Raw genomic sequence first — 20,135 nt, 5'->3', positions numbered from 1 at the left:
TCCCGTCTGTCCATGGAAGAACGCCTTGGTACCCTGGCGACGGATATAAATCTCCTTCGCGATGACCACCGGAAGTTGGCGGATCGGGTGCGTACGGAGGAGCGGACACTTACGGAAATACAACCCATATTAAAAGAGCAACAACAGACGCTCCAGGGGGTCCTTACTCGTCTAACTGCGGTGGAAGAACATGCACAGGATTTGGAGGGCCGCTCGAGACGCTGCAATATCCGAGTGCTGGGGCTACCAGAAGGAATCGAGGGCGCCGACCCCATTGCCTACATGGACACGTGGCTGAAATCGTTTACCCCGCCTGCAGACCGCTCACCATTCTTTTCCATAGAACGGGCTCACCGTGTGCCGGCCCGAAAGCCCCCGCCGGGCACATCTCCTCGACCATTCCTCGCTAAGTTCCTGCATTTCCGGGATAGAGATGCGGTGCTTCGGGCGGCGCGACTGGCTGCACCGTTGCGACTGGAAAACAGCCACATTATGATCTTCCCGGACTATGCTCGAGCGGTGCAACAACAGAGATCTTCCTTCCTAGACGTAAAGCGGAGGCTACGGGACAATAAGATCCAATACGCGTTGCTCTTCCCGGCCCGCCTCAAGATTATCTATAAAGGATCCCCCCTCTTCTTCACATCTGCAGAGGCCGCGCAGGATTGGACAGATCAACACTGCTCGCGGGCATCCGATCCTCGCCCCCAGAGGAGCTCCCCTCTCAAAACTTTCCACGCCCGGAAGCGACCCAAGAAGCTCCGTAACATCGAGTCCCGATCAATGCCAGGCGCCCACGACTCGCCGGATCTCGAACAGATTGTGCGGGAGAGACGGGAGGTTCTACAAGCGGTGATTGACCTACGCACCACACAACCTTCAGACTCTATAGATCATCCTCCACACCTGTTCTCATCCGATGGCGACAACGACAGCGACAGCACCGTCTCAGGGGCGGACCGAGCGGCGCCCCCCTGCGCCACTCCGCAAACAGCAGATGGACTATTGGATGGATCGGCCTCCTCTCCTCAATCCTGAGGCAACTCAGACACACGGACTCTTGGTATCCTTCTATGTGACGCACACCTAACACCCATGATATTGCACCCACAGAGTCAGTCACTCAGCTCCTGATACACTGTGATCCTACTACATGCCCACTCAGCGTGTGGCCTCGCACTAGCACATCGCCACCCCCTATCACATAAAGCAGTTCTCCCCCTATAGTGTTACGGGAGGTAGTTTGGACACATCGTAACCCACACGATGAGTCCTCAGTATTGGGACAGTTTCCCGCATCCCCATATGTTGTTCACACCCCGGTTTGCCTATGTCCCACTTCGCCATGGAGTTTCACACCACAACACACCCCTTTCCCAGGCTTCCAGTCCGCCTGCCCCCCTTCAACGCAGCACATCCCTGAGGGTCTACTATGCGATCTCTCTAAGGGGCATCACACCCCGCCCCCACACAGAACCGACCATCTATGGCACGATTGACAACTAGCGCAGACATTAATATACTCACACTCAACATACGAGGTCTACATACCCCACGTAAGCGCTACGCGATATATGCCTACGCGAAACGACAGAAGGCATCTATCCTCTGCTTACAAGAAACCCACCTTAATGCAACCGAAGTCGGCAAACTGCGAGTAAAATGGCGCGGACTTATCTGCGCCACGACCTACTCCTCGTTTGCCAGAGGGGCACTGATATGGATTCGCCCGGGAATCCCCTTTCGGGAATTAAGGCGGGTGGTGGACGACGAAGGCAGATACGTCTTGCTAGAGGGTCTCTTAGACGGGAGGGCTGTCCTCTTAGGCAGTATATACGCCCCAAATGTCGACCAGGATAAATTCTGGGACCGACTCACAATCTCGTTGGCTCAATTCACACAGGTGCCTTGGCTATTAGGAGGGGACTACAACTGTATCCTGGACCCGGTGCTGGACCGCTCACACCCTCCACTCCCACACTCTCCCACCTATAGACAAATAGACCGCTTTAAAGCGTGGGCCGCACACTGGTCCCTCACGGACACATGGAGGCTGCACCATCCCCAGACCCGCATTTACTCATTCCACTCCATCCCTCATAATTTACGAGTTAGGCTTGACCGATTCTTATGCACGGCGGCGCTTCTTCCGCAGATATGTCACTCGGACTATTTGGGTAGGGTCGTTTCCGACCATGATGCGCACCTCCTCGGCCTTCAGTGGCGACCCCCGCACCCCCCTGTTCCTACGTGGCGGCTGTCACGGGAGTGTCTCACAGACCAGACCTTTACACATGACCACCAACGTAGCATCCAAGACTACTTTACACATAACGCGGGGACCGCGTCGTCAACCCTGATCGAGTGGGATGGTTTCAAGGTAGTGGCCAGGGGAGAATGCATCCGGTACAGAGCCGGGGTGCGACACACCCTGGAGCGTGCCCTAGAGAGGGCGGAGCAGCAACTGGCTGCGGCCACTAAGGCCGCAGATCAATCAGTGGCGACAGTAACTCAGGTCGCCCATGCCAAATCAGAATACCAGGTGGCGTGCGTGGACTTGCGTCGTCACAATTTTCGAGCCTACGCAAACCGAATGCATCGGGAACGTGATAGGTCGGGCACACTCCTGGCATGGCTCGCTAAGCAAGATACCGAAATTCGGCCTATCACTGCAATCATAAACCCCCAGGGTACTCTGGTGCAATCTCAGGTAGAGATCCTCCAGGCGTTTTATCATCATTACTCGGCAGTTTACACCGCTCCCACATCTCTCGATCCTAGGGCCATCGACCACTTCCTTGACCCCCTCCCCCTCCCCCTTCCCCGAATTGCCTCTGCAACTGAGATTACAAGTGCGGTACGAGCATTGGCCCGCGGCAAAGCCCCTGGCCTTGACGGGCTCCCACTTGAATATTACGCCACTTTTGCCCCACAGTTGACCTCTCGCCTATCGGCAGTATTAGACTCGGCGCTTAGACTTGGCGAGCTGCCCGGCTCTATGAGAGTGTCGGTGATCGTGACATTTCCGAAACCCGACCGTGACCCTCAACTCCTCGCCTCCTACCGCCCCATCACGCTGCTCACAGCTGATTGTAAAATCCTGGGAAAAATCTTGGCGGACAGATACTCTCAAATCATATGCCCGTTAGTACACCCGGACCAATGCGGTTTTGTCCCAGGGAGGAATACCTCTCATAACATTCGGCGCCTCTTTCACATTCAGGATCAGATCGGGGATCGATTCCCGCACGCGGCGTGTCTGATCTTGGACCTTGAAATGGCGTTCGACACCCTCACATGGCAATTCCTTTTTTCAGTTCTGGGACGAGCGGGTCTCGGCCCCACACTCATAGCCTATACTCGCCTACTCTACACCAATCTTACGTCCCGGATCCGCCTTGGTCGCTATATCTCCCCGGAATTCGCGATACACCGGGGCACGCGACAGGGGTGCCCCCTCTCACCCCTCTTATTCGCACTCGCGGTAGAACCCTTGGCCATCCGGCTCCGTAGGGATGGGCAGACCTGGGGTATCCCACTAGCGGATGTCACACACTGCGTATCCATGTACGCGGACGATCTTCTCATATATATACGAGATGTGACGGCGGATCTCACCGCCGTTGCGACCGCCCTGTCGGAGTTTGCGGAGGCCTCGGGGTTGAGGGTGAACTGGGACAAATCGATGGTTTATCCCCTCCACCCGGACGCCCCCTCTCGGGAGGTCTGGATCGGTGACCGGAAACTGCACTGGGCGACGGAGGGTCCCCGATACCTTGGGATCCGACTATATCACTCCCCCATCGACATTTTCGAGGGGAATCATCGGAGGGCACTAGCAGGGATACGATCCTCCATTGGGTTCTGGCGGAGTCTGCCGCTGGCCCCAATTGGCCGGGTAGCCCTGGCAAAGATGATATTGGTCCCGCGGCTTTTGTACTACTTCACCAATCTCCCAGTGATTCCCCCCCCCGCTCCTTTTTCAAAGATTTAGATACGCTCCTCAGCTCTCTGATATGGGGGCAAGGACGGCACATAATCGCGTTGGCCAAGCTAAGACTGCCCACGACGCAGGGGGGGCTTGGGGCGCCCTCATTCGAAGCCTACTTCCTGGCGTCGCAGCTCCAATGGCTCTCATATTGGACGGCGGAGCGATGCCTACTTGAGACATGCACTACCACGGGATTTGTGCCTCTGCCCGAATTGCGACGCCTGCTTCTGCCGGGTTCCCGCCCCAAGCGAACCTACCCCCTGCAGGTGGACGTTGCCCGGAAATGCGTGCAACGTATCCATCGCATGGCACCGCGCTGCCCTCCATACACGCCATCGTTACCGCTGGTCGGCTGGCCCAGAAATAACGGATTCTTCACGCCCGCCATGCTTCGGGAATGGACGGCGAGGGACATTGTCGAAGCGGAAATGCTATTTGACGAGGGACAGCTCAGGCCATACCGACAGCTCATGGAGGAATACGATTTACCCCCAGGCCAGTTCCTGCTTCACCACCAACTCCTCAGCCACTTTCGGCCATATGCTGACCTCACGCAAGGAGAACCTCCCACACACCCAGTCCTACACACACTCTTACAACTGGGAAGGGGGGAACCTAACACCCCCACTGCTGGTGCATCTCCGAGCCTTATGGGAGGAGGAGACGGGGCGACCATTTCACGACAGCGAATGGGACAGAGCGATCGAATTCCCTAAAAAAGTATCCAGGAATGCACGCTTTAAGAATATACAGTTTCACATTCTCCATAGGGCCTATTTGACGCCATCGCGCCTTCAACGTTTTTATCCCGACACTACATTTCTATGCCCCCGTTGTCAGGCGCAGGATGCTGCCTTCTTCCACATGTTCTGGACCTGCCCGGGCATCCAGAACTATTGGACCTCTATCCACACAACACTCAGAGACCTCACTGGGCTGACCCATTTGACTACCTGGGAGGGATGCGCGCTGGGTATCCTAGGGCGGAGAAAACGACACAAGGTGTTGATGCGCTTCGTCTTCCTGGCCCACCTATTGGCTAAACGCTGTATAGCAATGCACTGGCGGTCCCCTACTGGTCCCCCGCTTGCAGCTTGGGTAGGGGCGGTTCTTAAATGGGCTGCTGCGGAGGAGGACGCAATACGAGTAGGAGGAGGCTAAGGGTACCCGTAAAACCCCAATCTCTTTAGAGTGGGCGCTCCTACTACACCAATTCCGACAATCCCAGACCCCAACAACACTGGTAGCCGACCTGAATACCCCCAACGCCGCACCGCCTCCCGCGATCCGAGTCTTCGCGGCGAGGGATCCCCCCCAGCGTCCCCCCGCAACACCCCCGGGCCGGCTGAGTTCCCCCCTCTACTCACCTGATACACCCCACGGCTCCTCTTCCCGGACTGTGCACACACCCACCCCCCCCCCCTAGATGGTTGGCAGCTATACAGCCGAACGGGCAATGGCAGACTTGGGACACAGCCTAGAACTAGTCACTTAGAACTCCATGGTATCCCCCAGTTTGGTTCTCCTCCCCAGTTTTCTATACAGGCAATGCTCGGTAATCATACAGACCACTTCCACACGGAACGAGACACGTACGTACTCTCTATATTGATGTTGGTCTATTTGCCCGCTAATGTAAAGTACTCATTTTCACGACAAGTGATGTATGTATGCTCATATTATTAAATGCCAATAAAAAGAATTTTCAAAAAAATCACATAGCAAGCGCTAGTGCCTGTGCTATCTCGCGCTCTCCAATGAATCTGTCATTGCGCACAATGTATTGCATATTATATTTCACGCCCCGGTTCATCTTATATCACACTTTTTGGTGCATAGTTTATACCATATACTATATCTAGTTTTCATTTTCAATCGTGCTCTCAGGACTATGTTCTATATAACACTGCGTCCACCTACCCTTTTCACGGGCATTACATTTTGCGATGGGGGGGTGGAGGGTCAGGGGATGTTTCTGCCAAGTGAGCCCGGAGTCACAGTCCCAAACGTCCTCTTCTTCCTGAATAAAAGTGAGATTATGCTGCATACTTGTTCATATTTTAAGTAGTTCGCACAGACACACATTTTAAAAACAATAAAGTTCCTAATACCCACCTTCTATGAACAGTCAGCTTGCTGCCCCATCCACCTCCTCCCTATACTCTGTTGTCTGAATCCATGGACTAGCCTCCTCCCTCCTGCCATGCATGGTCTGATGTGCTGCCACTGCCCTCCATTTAGCATGATGTACCAGTCCACTCCTCCTGCCCTCCATTGCCCAATTCTATGGCCCATCATTGACCTCCTGCTTAGCCTCTGTGCTTAGCTTACTGCCCCTATTCTCCTTCCCCCTGCCCTCCGATGTCTTTGTGCATGCCCCTGCTCCATCCTTTTTGCCCACCATGTTTCATGGACCTGCCACTCCTATCTACTCTGAGTGTTCTGTTGAGCTGCCACTCCCCTCCCACCTGCCTAGCATTGTCAGATGACTGTAACCTGTCCCTGCCACCTCCACCCTGCCTGTCCACATGCCATGCCCCTATCCCCTTCCTCCTGTCCTCCATGGTCCATTTTACTGCCACACCCTTCTGCCCTCCCTGGTCTGTTGTGCTGCAACTGCTCCTCCTGCCTGCCCCGCGCGGTCTATTGTGAGGCCCCTTCCCCTGAACTCTCTTGTCTGTGCCCAGGTCCTGACCCTCCTTTCTATCCTCCATGGTCCTTTGTGCATGCCCCTGCACCCTCCTTCTTGCCCATCATAGCCATTGTGCTGCCACTAACCCTCCCGCTTGCCATGCATGGTCTTCTGTGCTGCCATGGCCCCTCCCACCTTCCCTGTGTGGTCAGCTAGCTGCTCCTGACCCCCTCCCACCTTCCCTCCATGGTCTGTGTGTATGCCATCATAGTCTCACTGTTGCTCTCCATGGTTTGTCTTGTTTCTAGTGCCCATCCTGCCTGACCTCCATGGTCATCTTGCTGCTCCTGCCCTGCCCCCTTGCCCCCAGCCCTCTGTTTCCATGTGCAGACCCCTATTCCCTCCCTCCTGGCTTGTTGGTTCCATTGTAATGCCCCTGATCCGTCCCTCCTGCCCTTTATGGTCTGTTATGCTGCAGCTTTCTCTCCCGTCTGTCCATTATGGTCAGCTAGCTACCATTGCCTCTTTCCCCTCTGTTGTCTGTTGTCCATGTGATTGGTCCTGTCCCCTCCCTATTGCTTTCTATGGATTGTTGTGTTGCACTCCCGTCCCGCATGCCCTGTGTGGTGTATTGTGCTGCTGCAAACCCTGATGCCTGCCCTGTAGGGTCAGTTTGGTGCAACTCTCAATGTCCCTCCTGTCCTCTGTTATCCGAGTCCATGTCCCTACCCCAATTCCTCCTGCCTACCATGATCCAATGTACCATACTTGGGTATTGATTTTCCCCTTTGAGTTACATTGAAAAAGAGAAGATTGTAGACAGGAAGCAGATCAAGTAAAGCCCATTTGAGCTTAAAAACATTGGACGTTTCCTGGCTGAAACGGGTCTGTTGGCATGTATGGTTGTATGACCACTGCCTCTTCCTTCTCCCCACAATGGTCTATTATATTGCCACAGCCTCTCTTGCCAGTCCTGTATTGTTGGTTTGTTGTCCCTGCCACCCTTTCCACTGCCCTCCATAGTCTGTTGTGCTGCCACTGCCCTTCCTGCCTGCCTAGTGTGGTCAAATTGGTGCCTCTGCACTCTCCTACCTGCCTTCAATTTTCAGAGTCCGAGCCCCTGGCCTCTGCCTCTCAACAGTATCCCAATGAACAACTAGATTGCTAACATTCTATATTTATTACAGAAGTGTGGAACGCCTGACGTCATCTTGATGTAATCAAAACTGTAATGCCTAGAGCATTTCCTTTAGAAATTACATATATGAGAGGGTCTTATTTGCATCAAAATTATGGTTAGTGCTCTAAAAAACTAAAATGAGGACATATTTTCTGAGTTTTCAAATAGCGACAAAGAACTTTTAAATTATTTGTAATCTTAGTTTTTTTTATCCAGTTGACCACTTGATTAAATGTTGCATCCAAGGGGAGAGGGTGTGGTGTTAATTCCAGAGCTGCAGACTTTGCAACTGGGGAACCAGGTTGGAGTTTCTGCTTCAGCTCAACATTCTGTGATTCTGGTCAAATCACTTAATCTCCCCATGTCTACAACCAAAATGAATTTGATCTTGTGTGATGTAACCAAGGCTCATGTAAAGCACTCCAATACCTGACAAGTCTGCACTATATAAAACTGCAAATACACAAAAAATAAGTGTTTTGCACACTTCTGTCATTTGGCTACATTTGGGCTACATCTGGGTGATATTTGGGCTACATTTGGGCTCTTTTGTCTCTGGTGGCCATTTTAGGAGATTTATTTGTTATGAAGTTTCCTAATTTCCTCATTTACTGCAGTCTCCTCAGTAGGAAATGCTTTCAGTTTTTTACTTTGATTCCATCAAGCAGGTATTCAGATATGTCACACATTTGCCATAAATTCTGAATGTTAGCACTCTAGTTGCTCATTAGATCACTGTAGTAAAGCTACTGCTCACCACGGAAGTCTGCTGCTAGTATTAGAAGTGCATGTTTCAGTCTGCATATCAGAATTTTTTAATGAAATAGAAGAGGATTTGAGAAGTCACTCAAAATGTGCCCTAATTTTTCTTTCTTCAGCACTAATCATAATTGCTATGGCAAAATGAACCCCCTCATTGTGTTCCTTTTTAAATTAAATGTTTTAAGTGTTACCAGTTTATTCCAATCAAGATGGCTTCAGGTGTGCCATACTTTTGTCATAAGTAAGACAATAAGCGCTCCAGTTGTTCTTATGAACACTCTGGGACATTCTGTCATTGGGCTATACTTGGGCTACATCTGGGTGATATTTGGGCTACATTTGGGCTCTTTTGTCTCTGGTGGCCATCTTGGGAGATTTATTTGTTATGAAGTTTCCTAATTTCCTCATTTACTGCAGTCTCCTCATTAGGAAATACTTTCAGTTTTTTACTTTGATTCCATCAAGAAGGCATTTTGATGTGTCACACATTTTCCATAAATTCTGAATATTAGCACTCTAGTTGCTCATTAGATCACTGTAGTAAAGCTACTGCTCACCAGGCAAGTCTGCTGCTGGTATTCAAAGTGCATGTTTCAGTCTGCATGTCAGAAGTTTTTTTATGAAATAAAAGAGGATTTCAGAAGTCAAAATGTGCCCTAGTTTTTCTTTCTGCAGCACTAATCATAATTTATATGGCAAAATGAACCCCCTCATTTTGTTCCTTTGTAAATTAAATGTTTTAAGTGTTACCACTTTATTCCAATCAAGATGGCTTCAGGTGTGCCATACTTTTGTCATAAGTAAGACTGTTAGCGCTCTAGTTGTTCTTTAGAGCACTCTGGGAAGCTGCAGTAGAACACAAAGGAATCAACTGACAGTCTCTGCCCTTGTTGGATGTACATGTTTTACTGAGAATGTCAGACTTCATTCTTACATGACTGAGAAAGATAATGTGAATTTACAGAAAATATGCTCTCAGTTTAGCTTATAGATCACCTTCCAAACCTCTGTAAGAAAAGCATGAGAAAATAGTTTTCTCTCAAACATGGTTCATGATATCACAGCAGAAAGCTTTTTCACATGGTAAAATCACCTTAGAACACACCACAATTCCTAAAATGAGTATGGTACCATCAACAAATGATTTATAATGTAACTAAAGTCTTAAAACCTTCTATTAACTGCAATGCTTTTTAATGAGGTGCTATCATGTATATTGGTCCCAATATGGCTGCCAACACTTCTTGGATGAAGTACTGACAGCCAATCAGATCTCACGATGAGATGTGTGGTTAGGCTCCGCCCAGATATATATATGATTTTACTTTTGATTTTCTCAGGAACTACTGAACAGATTGACACCATATATGCAAAAGGCACATGCCTGACCTGAGGACTACCTCTTTGCCAATTTCAAGTAATTCTGTTCAGCCGTTCGGGCTGTACCTTCGACTAAAGGTCCTATGGGATAATGCATGGGGAAAATGCGTTTTGGGACCCCCCTTTTTTCTCAGCCCCCGCTTGACGAATCACCCCGAGACTTTTAGGGTAGGAGCTGAGCGGAGCACCCCATTAGTTTTGAAAACTAAGATAAGTCAACCGGCGCCAAAGTTATTCAAAATAGAATTTTCAGATTTCCTATGGGAACTCGGTCCTAACTATAACTATCTACTGGCGACCGGCAGTAGATAATATGTGTGTGTGTGTATTTATATATATATATATATATATATTAATATAATCATTTTTTAACGCTACAATTACCCTTCCCACCCAAAAAAACCAAACCCACCCTAACCCTAAAATTACCATATATATATGCGTGTGTATATATGGCAGCCCAGAGCAATATATATATATATATATATATATATATATACTTGTAAAATACATATGCCTTTACCATTCATGCCTTTACATCAAGATTTTTTGACGTAGTAAAGGCAAATGCGCTGTACTGAAAGTGTGTTGTGATGCATGCGTTGTAATAGCATGTGCTGTGATAGTTGCGATGTAATGGCTGTTTCCCTTCAACGCTGATGCTTTCTTCGTAAGTAGTAGTTTGTGTGTTCCAGATACAAGCCAGCAGCAGAACTCTCTGTGTTGCTGACCTGAAGGATATAGCATCACAGTAAACATGGTGAGAGAATGGATACTATCCTAAGTGCACAGAAACAAAAAATGTACGTCCTCTTTTAGTATTGACCTCTGGGTAGCAAACAATCCTCTCTATCAGCTACAACCACAGCAAGCCAACAACGCCTGAAGCTGTGTCTGGTGAAGGATGCTGTTTTCATTTAAACACCACGACCACACTCCAGTATAATCCTTCATTAAACAAGTCAATAGTCTGCTCAAACCTTGCCAGCCTCTATCCACTATGACTAACCTCTAAAGAATGCAAAACACAGACACACAGCATCAGCAGACCACTCTGACTCCAGTCAGTGGCCAAACCATAAATGCGCCAAAAGTCCGAAAGAGGCTTCAGGACCATACAGGTGGTGAGAAAGCGCTGAACAAATGCACTTAAGGCAGTGCAGCATTTCTATATCCTGCAGGAATTAATCCAACCAATGCATTGCCATTATTCCTGTACGTTTAAAAATTATATATTTTATTTATAGTATTCAATGGAAATCATGACTTCCAACCAGTGGTGAACACCGAGAAAAAGAAATAGGAAACTTGTACAGCAGTAACATACAGGGCAAGTCCATAGGTGACAAGGAATGACTTCATAGGCAGACCATCACCAGAGGCGTGGGTCCTCAACTGTTCCTTCTCTCTCCTCAGATTGGGTATCATGGGGGCCTCCCCTGGAAATGTCTATGTAATGCGTGGAGTTCTTCTGCACAGCCCACCACATTATTCCCCACCCGCTCAGTGCTGTCTCCACTCTCACCTTGTGCCCGCTCCGAGCCATGTTGTGCAGCCAGGTGACTGAGAGTAGCCCTGAAGGGCCCTATCCTGGCCAATCAGCGAGGGATCATCTTCATGCAGAGGGGCACTCAGTTGGTTAACCATCTCAACCCACCTCTCTAAGTCGCGCTCCGAATTCTCGTCTCTTTTAACTATGCGTAACCTCTTTTCCTCCGCCAGGGACCATTCCTGCATATCCTCTCTCCATTTGGACTTTGGTGGTGGTGTGAGCGCCGTCCAGTGTATCGCTGTGCGCCTCCATGCTAAGAGGAGTCCTAAAGACCCAAGGCGGGTGTAGATCCTCATGCCGGCCTTTGGAGCCGGGAGCAGGTCAAGCAGGCAATGTTTGGGCGAGACCTCACGTTTGATAGCATTAATCCCCCAGTCGTCGCCACTATGGTGGGCCAATAACCTCCTAGCGCCGGGCAGCTCCAGCTCATGAGCAGAAATGTTGTGGGGCTAGTGTTACATCTCAAGCATCCCTCACGTCGTGCAGGGAACATTATTCCAATACTTGACTGTAATGTACATATGCTGTGATATGTTGGCTTCTAAATGCAGTTCATGAATAAACCTGTACAAGAAGTATGATGGTCTTAATAAATTTCTGCTACATGCTGGTAACTCTTGTTTCCTGAATCTAGGGTTACAGAGATTGCGGCCTGTCATGCTACACACACTTCTGCAGCTAAGACCCAAAGTGGTCAGGTGTATATGTGGGGCCAGTGCCGGGGTCAGTCGCTCATTCTTCCGCACCTAACTTACTTCACCTGCACTGATGACGTGTTTGCCTGCTTCGCCACTCCTGCCGTCATGTGGCGTCTTCTCTCAGTAGGTAAGAGGTTGACTCTCTAGAATTGATCATGCTCTGTCTCTGGCCAGTCTAGACTTGGGACTCGATTAAAAGTATGGCGGATGAGTACTCAGTCACAAACTCTAAATAAATGTATTCAATAATAACAGGTTCTACGATTAAATCAATCACAAGTTCATTTTAGAAGACACTCTGGACTCAAGAATTCAAATGTGAAAAGGTGTATATCGAAAGGGTGGCCCACATTACTAGGATATGAATATTAAGAGCATGCCCCACATTACTTGTAGTACAAAAGGCACTAAACCGCTTGAATCCTCAGTCACAAATTTCAAAATATACTACTTTGCAACCTGAAATTGAGTTTTTAGGAAATAAAACGAGCTAATGGTTTCAGAAACTTTCAACTAAACCTGTTATTGTTTATGGGAAACCGCAGCAAAAGGCAAATGCAGCGCCCCAGCTTTGGCTGTATTGCATCGCTATTACTTCGGAGCGGGAACCTGCCAAAATAATTTTGATGATGTGTACTGGTATATTTTAATGATACATAATTATTTTGAAGCATGACACAGTGTTGAAAACATTGTCATATTGTAAATATGCATAGTTCAGTGATTTAAGGCAGTGACAGTGTACATGGCACAATTTGTTTTCTTTTTTTTTTTTCTTTTTTTAACTAAACGAGGTTATTTCCATTTCAAAGGAGAGGCAGCATGTATGAGTCATCTCCTGGTTACAGTAACGAGCGCACCTCATACTCTATTCTTAAAATGGCTGTAAGAGATCTGCATATTAGTGGAGTATTCCGCCCCAGTCCAAATTCGATTTCCCAGCCTGCATGGCCTTAGGGGTAGGATAGACAACATAAGAGACATTTTTATTGTGCTTAAAGCAAGCGGCACTGACCAGAGGAAAAGCATAATAGGCTCGTAAAGTCTCTCAAAATAGACGGAACATTCCCTTCTATATCATTATGTGCACTTTTACTGTTTATTAGTGTCTCCAAAGGTACTACATTGCGCATTTCACGAGCCAAATTCCGCCTTTAGGCATAGTTGATGCCTTTACTGTTGGATGCATTTTGTGTTGGCCAATAGACAGAGTTTGGAAACCGCTGGCACTCCACATAAAAATACTTCATCTGCTCAGTGCTCATGAATGTTATTTTAAAGGAATTGTTTGTTGAATTCTTGAATGTTAATGGTCCCAAAATGTGCTCTTTCCACACGTGGCCAACATACCTGAAAGAGCCCGTGTTCAAAACGTACCCTAAATCATGTTCGTGGTTTTCTATCCCGCTTTTACCATGGCTGTTCTTTTTTCAGCTACGACTGCTGTTATTCTGCTTTTATGTAAGTGTTCGGCTGTTACCAAGACAAATCTAATTGTAACTGTTTTGTTTTATTTTGCAAATGTATAAATCTAGTACTTGAATGTGTCAAACAGGGTATCCTGTTACCAGCTACATTGTTGGTTGTCCTGTGGCGCTAATAAAACACTGGTTTTCAACTTCAGCATATCGTAGGGATTTATTTTTTATCAGATGTTAGTTTCTCATTATTTAATCACAAAATGTGGTTTTCTCATTGAATTGAAAACGAAGAGTAGTAAAGTTGTTGGTTGAAATTTCAAATAATTCATGTAGATGTGCCCCGTTTAAAGAGTGTGCACTTCCGCTTTCCTCCATAGCAATGAAGTAAACTATCCCACTACCCATAAAATGTGGGGATAGCAACCTATACATTACCTTGTGACTAGTTGGTGGTTTTGTGAACAAATGAAGTGCTTCATCGTGGTTTTGCTTTTAATATGTTTTTTAGAACCTGATGATCATCCATCGATAGCTCAGTCCCTGAAGAAGGAATTTGACAACCCAGAAACTGCAGACTTAATCTTTCTTGTTGATCAAAAGTTTATATATGTTCATAAGGTTCTACTCCGAATTAGGTAAGGCATCATAGAACCCTTTCGCATATAATGGTAAGTACTTAGCACCCAATGTTTTTCCCATCCATTAACAAGAGATAAGTTGAATGGTTTACAGAGCGTGTGGTCTGCCTGGATGTAACCTTCTGGATCCTTGTCCTATCTGGGACTTTCAGAAATCCTACTGGCCCTTCTGGGTGGTTCTTTATGTGTGAAGCTCCAGTAAAACAAATAGTTGTCCTCAGTAGGTGAATATTTACAGAGCATATCTTCCTCCAGGTCTTGCTTTCTTAAATCTAGACAACATTCAAGGAGAATCTTAAAAAAAGAAAATTCTACACACACTGTGAAACTTGCTTTTCATGAATAGTGTGTCAGTGGCGTAAAAGGCAGCGTGTGTTGTATACAATACATTGTACTTATTCTTACTTGACACTGGAAACGAACAAAGTGATGACCCTACTGGGAAGATGCGTTCCTGTTAATAGGTTCCAGTTACCACAGTTTCCAGAGAATTTCAGGCTCCACAGCAGGCAACAGATAGAAATGAATTGTGATTTTATGATACAGTTTGTTTCCATATAAAGTGTGGACAGTCTGAGCGCGAGTGGTATAGGTGACTATGGCAAAAGGCCATTAATTAAAAACATATTTTCAGGACTGTCAAGAAAAACACTGGAGCATGAACTTTATATTTCTAAGCTGTGGGAGTGTCCATATTCTAGTTTCTTCAAAGCAATAGCCTCACAATACTCACCTTCCGGCAGCACTGACTTTGATAGTTTGGAGTGGTCAGGTGAAGGAAGCGGAATTTGTGGGGAAAGATCTGGGAGAAAATGACCTGAAAATGTTGCTGGAGTTTTGTCAAACGTACAATAATACTATTGCTGCTTTCTAAACATTCTCTGGAATAGATCTAATTAACCTGTTAGTGCTCACTCATAAAATATCATGCCATTACCTCAAGCAATACAACTACATGTGAGTCATGAAACTGTAGTATTGGTGATTTAAGAATTTGCCAACAAGGTTTTTATCCCAGATTCAAGTAGTACAATTTCTCAACTGAATTAAACTGATCTATCTTTTTTAGATTACTATAATAAATGAGGAAGGTGCCCCCTGGACCTACTGCCAGATAATAAGAAAGGTTGCACCTTACCTCAAGTCTTGTGTTGATCCAAACTCCACAAAGTGATGATCGCCATCCGCAACTTGCATCAAAGGCAAAAAAAACAGCCAGGATTTTGGTTAATACCAGCAGGAACCCACGTGGCCAGCTGCTTGCATGAAGATCCCGAGTCCCAAGCAGTGTGCCTCAGGCGTGGCTCCTGTGTATAGCCCGTTTTTCAAAATGGCTGCTGAAACGTGGCTTGAGCCTGCTCTCACAAAATGTGCGTGTTTCTTGATGTACGAGACCAGGAGACAAAGCTCTGCCAGTTCTTTTACGTACTGCACCTGATATGACCCAAATAGGTGTTTTCACTGTGCCATAACCTGTTGACAACCACAGGTGCATTCCCACAGATGCTTGCTAAGGGTGAATACACGTGTGATGTGGAAGGAAGCCAGGTGGGCAGGTGTACCAACAATGACAGACAGACACAATAATCGCAGTGTGAAAATCCATTTTTACCACTTCCATTGGGGATTAGTCAAGGACAAGTACTCCAATGTTGAGCTCATACCTGTATTAACATTATTGTCTACAGTTTATTGAGAAAGGTAGGTACTTTTAGGCAGGTTTTGTGCATCCACTTTTCACCATGCATCATGCAGCCTCACAGCCAATAGCTCTCTAGTTACCCATAATAACATCGAGGTATCATCAACATTTGTTTTAAAATGTGGATGCACAGAACGTGAACACACACACAAATTGAAGGGACTACCTCTTCTGAAGAGAGACAAGGAACTCAATTCTGCAATGAAAAGTATTTGTAAAAGAAAGGAAAAGAGTCGGAGTTTGTGTGCAGCACTGTGCTTTAAGCTATAGAAAATGTACTGTAGTTCAGTGACACCTCTAGCATACAAACAGTTAGGACATGAATTCCATTCACAGATCATCCAGGAGGTTTAGGGGCAGTCACTCAGTCCTCGTGGTTGGGCATAACTAAGTGGCCAGAAGGTTATTCAGTTATGCAGAATACCTCTTTCACTCTTCTGCTCAAAACAAAAACCAGGCAATGTGTCCAAACCCCAAATGTTTTGTTAATAAGCCTGCATTACTTCATGGGTTTAACATGTCCTTTTAATATCCATTTGTATTATGCTTGTATATGTGTCGTTGTTATGTATTACAGTATTAGTTTGGTATTATCCAATGTAAATGTGCTATCCTTATACACCAAAGACCATTTGTTGAAGTGTGTTGAAGAAACTTTAATGCAGCTAGACTAGGAATACTGGATATCGGCTGGAGCAAGTTACTTATTTGGCTCTGCAATGACGTCATTGGCAGCAGGAGCCCCTGATCTGGAAGTAGCATCCTGTCTTGAGGTTCGTCACTCTGGATAGCTTCACTAGTAGGAAATGCCCCAAAAGGTTCTAGACGCAGTATTTCTAAAGTGCACTGCCCAGGAAGTTTGCCTGTTTGTCATCTTGCATCATTTTTTTTCCATTTTAGAATAGAGAAATTGCTGCTTTCAGTAATCAGTGAATTAAATCATTGCAAAGCAAACTGAGGACATAAATCTACTTTTTATTGGGGGAAAGCACCTTTAAAAGGAGAATAATTCTATAATGAATCAGAACAGGATGCTATCAATAGATGAATTTTGGGCAAACGCATTTATTAGCCCTTGGGTACAGCATTCATATCTTTTATTACCTCGAGATAATATATTCCGTCAAAGAAAAACATAGTCTGGGTGTGAAAAAACAAAAAAAAATCAACTTTGCTTAATGTCGGGGATCTGGAGGCTTTGCAGGCCTATTATTTAGGAGCAGTGGAAAAAGAGTGGGGTGTTCCTCTCTTACCATTGCCCAGAGCAAACAACCTTCGCCCTTCAAAATGTAAATTCCATTCAAGATGTGAAATTGACTCGGAAGAGATAATATTGTCATTTGCTATCTGAGAGCCTTGTGACGATTAATACAATTGTAACAGTTTCTGACTTGGAGGGCATCTAAGGGACATGGATGGGAGTCTACGATGGGACAGGGTCAGGACAGTTCAGGTGTGTTCGCAAAGCATAGGACCCCCCATGGTATTGGACCAAGGTATTTTAAGGAACACTTCAGATGGTAAGCTCCGAGCAGGACTCTTCGTTCGAGCTCCGCTAAAAATCCTGTAGTTGCTCCTTTTAGGAAATTAAGGGGGGGTGGGGGGCTAGAGTTTCTTTAGATCAACTGCTTGCTGTGGAACTCTTTGCCAGGAAAGCTTAAGTCGGCAACCTGTCTACAAGAGATCAGAAAATCTTTCAAAACTTGACTTTTTGCTTCTAATTAGGAAAACCAAAACTTCACTACCTGTCTGATCCGTATAGCGCCTAGACTGCGCTTTATAAATATTTTCATTCATTTCATTCATTCATAGTGCTGGAACCCTTTGTCAACCTAACCCTCTAGGTTGCAACGTCAGCTGGAGCACAGCACAAGAAACTGCTGATGGTTGTCTTCGACTTTTCACTTATATTTGACAGCACCAAGGAAGCATGAAGATTGATTAAGCTAAAGATTTGCTTTTTAGGCTGTGGAAGGGAACCGTGCAAAAATAGATGTGAAATGTGGTATGATGTAGGGCACAAGGGTTTGGGGGTAATCCTAGGAGAATTGTGGAAAAGGTCAGGTCACTAAGTGCTACGAATGGTAGAAGAAAGGCAAGACTACGAGAATGTGGTGGTCTTCTACTATTACTTTTCTAATCTATTATATTCAGGGCCACTGGAATAATGCAGTAGCTGAGGACCAAATTATACAACAGGTTTGACTAAATTATGAGACAAGAAAAGGCAAATTATGCGGCTTGATGTAGCACATTATTTGAGTGTATTACTTAGTTATTTTGTTATATGTATACGTAGTAACACTGTCCGGTAAACAATTTCATCTTATTTAATACACAAATATAGTAATAAGAGACTGAATGAGGACCAGTCCACCTATGTGAAGGGCCTTCCACTGCACAGGAACACGTGTCACCATGTTAGCAATTTATGATCCACATGAGCTAGAAACAATTTGTTTAAATATGCAGATTATGCAATAGATGATGGATTATGTGGCAACTGCGGCACATCCATAACTTTGCAGAAAATTCCGCCACCATATAATTGCATAGTTCCAGGGGCCCTGGTTACATTTATGTATGATTTGCATAATTTGATCGCAGGGAAATATAGGTGATCCATTATTGTGTTTGTTACAGTTGTTCTAAACTGTAAGCTATATAACATGTTTGTTGTTTGCCCCCCAACCAAGGTGTGAACATTTCCGTTCCATGCTACATAACAATGATGAGGAAATCATAGAAATGAATCAGTTTACGTACCCTGTGTATCGAGCCTTCCTGGAATACCTGTACACAGATAGTATCAATCTCTCCCCAGAGGATGCAATAGGTAATTAACAGTCTGGTGTAACTGTCGCAGAAAATGTGGGGATGAAAATAAAATGTTGGTGTTACAAGCTCAAAAAATAGTTATTCTGGCAGGCTATTATGGGTTAGAATACAACTGAAAGCTAAGAAATGGGAAATATCTGTCAGATTCTGGTGTTTTGGTTTAACTTTATCGTTATTTCAATGCTTGGCTGAAATATATGACTTTTGTGTATCCAGAAAATAAAATAATAACCACAGAATAAGCTTAATAGGAAGAAATGGGAAGGCTACAGCATTTGGGGAAAAATGGTGCGCTTCACAAAATCCAATTTATGAGTGCTCCTGTGATCTCAAGATTTGACATAGTAGTACCAGTGTTCTATTCCACTTCTAAATTGAGGGTTTATCAAGTGTTATCACGTGTTATCAAGTTCTCATTACAGAGTATTAAGAAGGGTTTGTCTTCAAAAGAAGGTGAGAAACAAGAATTTGGTTGGAATGGAATAAGAGGGACCGAGCAGTTTGTGGGGGTTAAAGGCAGTAACAGAACGTTTAGGGAAGCTTAAGAGGTGGGAAAAGACCATGCAGTGATGTCCACAGCTAAATATGGGAGGTGGATTTAGCCTTAGTAAAGGGGAAGGGAAATGTCTATAGCACCACTTCTTTAATGTACCTCCGACAGCACATCAAACGACTATGTGGTTAAGCCTCAGATCGACCCCAGAGATTGGGTCATTGGGGAACAGTATATACAACCCCCAGTAAATGACTCTAAAGCACAATCTCCTGATGTTGACCACTCGCATACCCAGTGTGCTCGTAAATACGCATGTTAACTATACCAACAGTGCACCAGAGTTTAGAGTCATATTGCAGAAACTTCATTACTTCGCTCTAAACCACAAACTCTAAGCCCTTCTCCTAAGGCTTTCCACATATGCTGGCGGGGGAGCCTCCTCCGTAATGGTGGAGGAGCATCACCCCACACCCTGCGCCAGCAGACGATAAATAAAATGACAATAACACAGTTATTGTCATCTTATATATGCTGTCTTAGCCCCAAAATACAATAACTATAGGGCGGGCCGGGCATGTGAGGGAGGAGGAGTAGAGTGCACTCATAAATGCGCATGTGTGCCTGGCCTGCCGTCCTAGGCCGGCCAAACACACATGCCCACTTATGTTTCTCCAATCCGGCTGTGTTAAACAGAAGGCTCAGGCTCCAATGCACCATCTGAGCTGCAAACGAGGCCGCTCAGAACAATTCTGACGCTACTCTCATGTGAGAGCAGCGTCTGGATTAGATGTGGAACCTGTGCCCTGAGGGCCCACCCCCTTCTGGCCCGACGGCGATGAGAGGAG

The 20,135-nt window shown here is 46.2% G+C and overlaps 1 protein-coding gene across 2 annotated transcripts in view; it reads left to right on the top strand.

The window, feature by feature from the left end:
• Positions 1 to 20,135, top strand: part of RCBTB2 (RCC1 and BTB domain containing protein 2) — a 331,364-nt gene that overhangs the window by 253,103 nt on the left and 58,126 nt on the right. For both annotated transcript variants that reach the window (XM_085621887.1, XM_085621886.1), the window contains 3 exons: positions 12,132 to 12,322; positions 14,125 to 14,251; positions 18,653 to 18,792. In XM_085621887.1, the coding sequence (XP_085478013.1) occupies positions 12,132 to 12,322; positions 14,125 to 14,251; positions 18,653 to 18,792 (458 nt within the window). The remainder of the gene's footprint in view (positions 1 to 12,131; positions 12,323 to 14,124; positions 14,252 to 18,652; positions 18,793 to 20,135) is intronic.

Source organism: Triturus cristatus, chromosome 8, assembly GCF_964204655.1.
Source record: "Triturus cristatus chromosome 8, aTriCri1.1, whole genome shotgun sequence".
Taxonomy (NCBI): domain Eukaryota; kingdom Metazoa; phylum Chordata; class Amphibia; order Caudata; family Salamandridae; genus Triturus; species Triturus cristatus.
The sequence above is the reverse complement of the archived record's forward strand: the minus strand, read 5'-3'. Positions and strand labels throughout refer to the sequence as shown.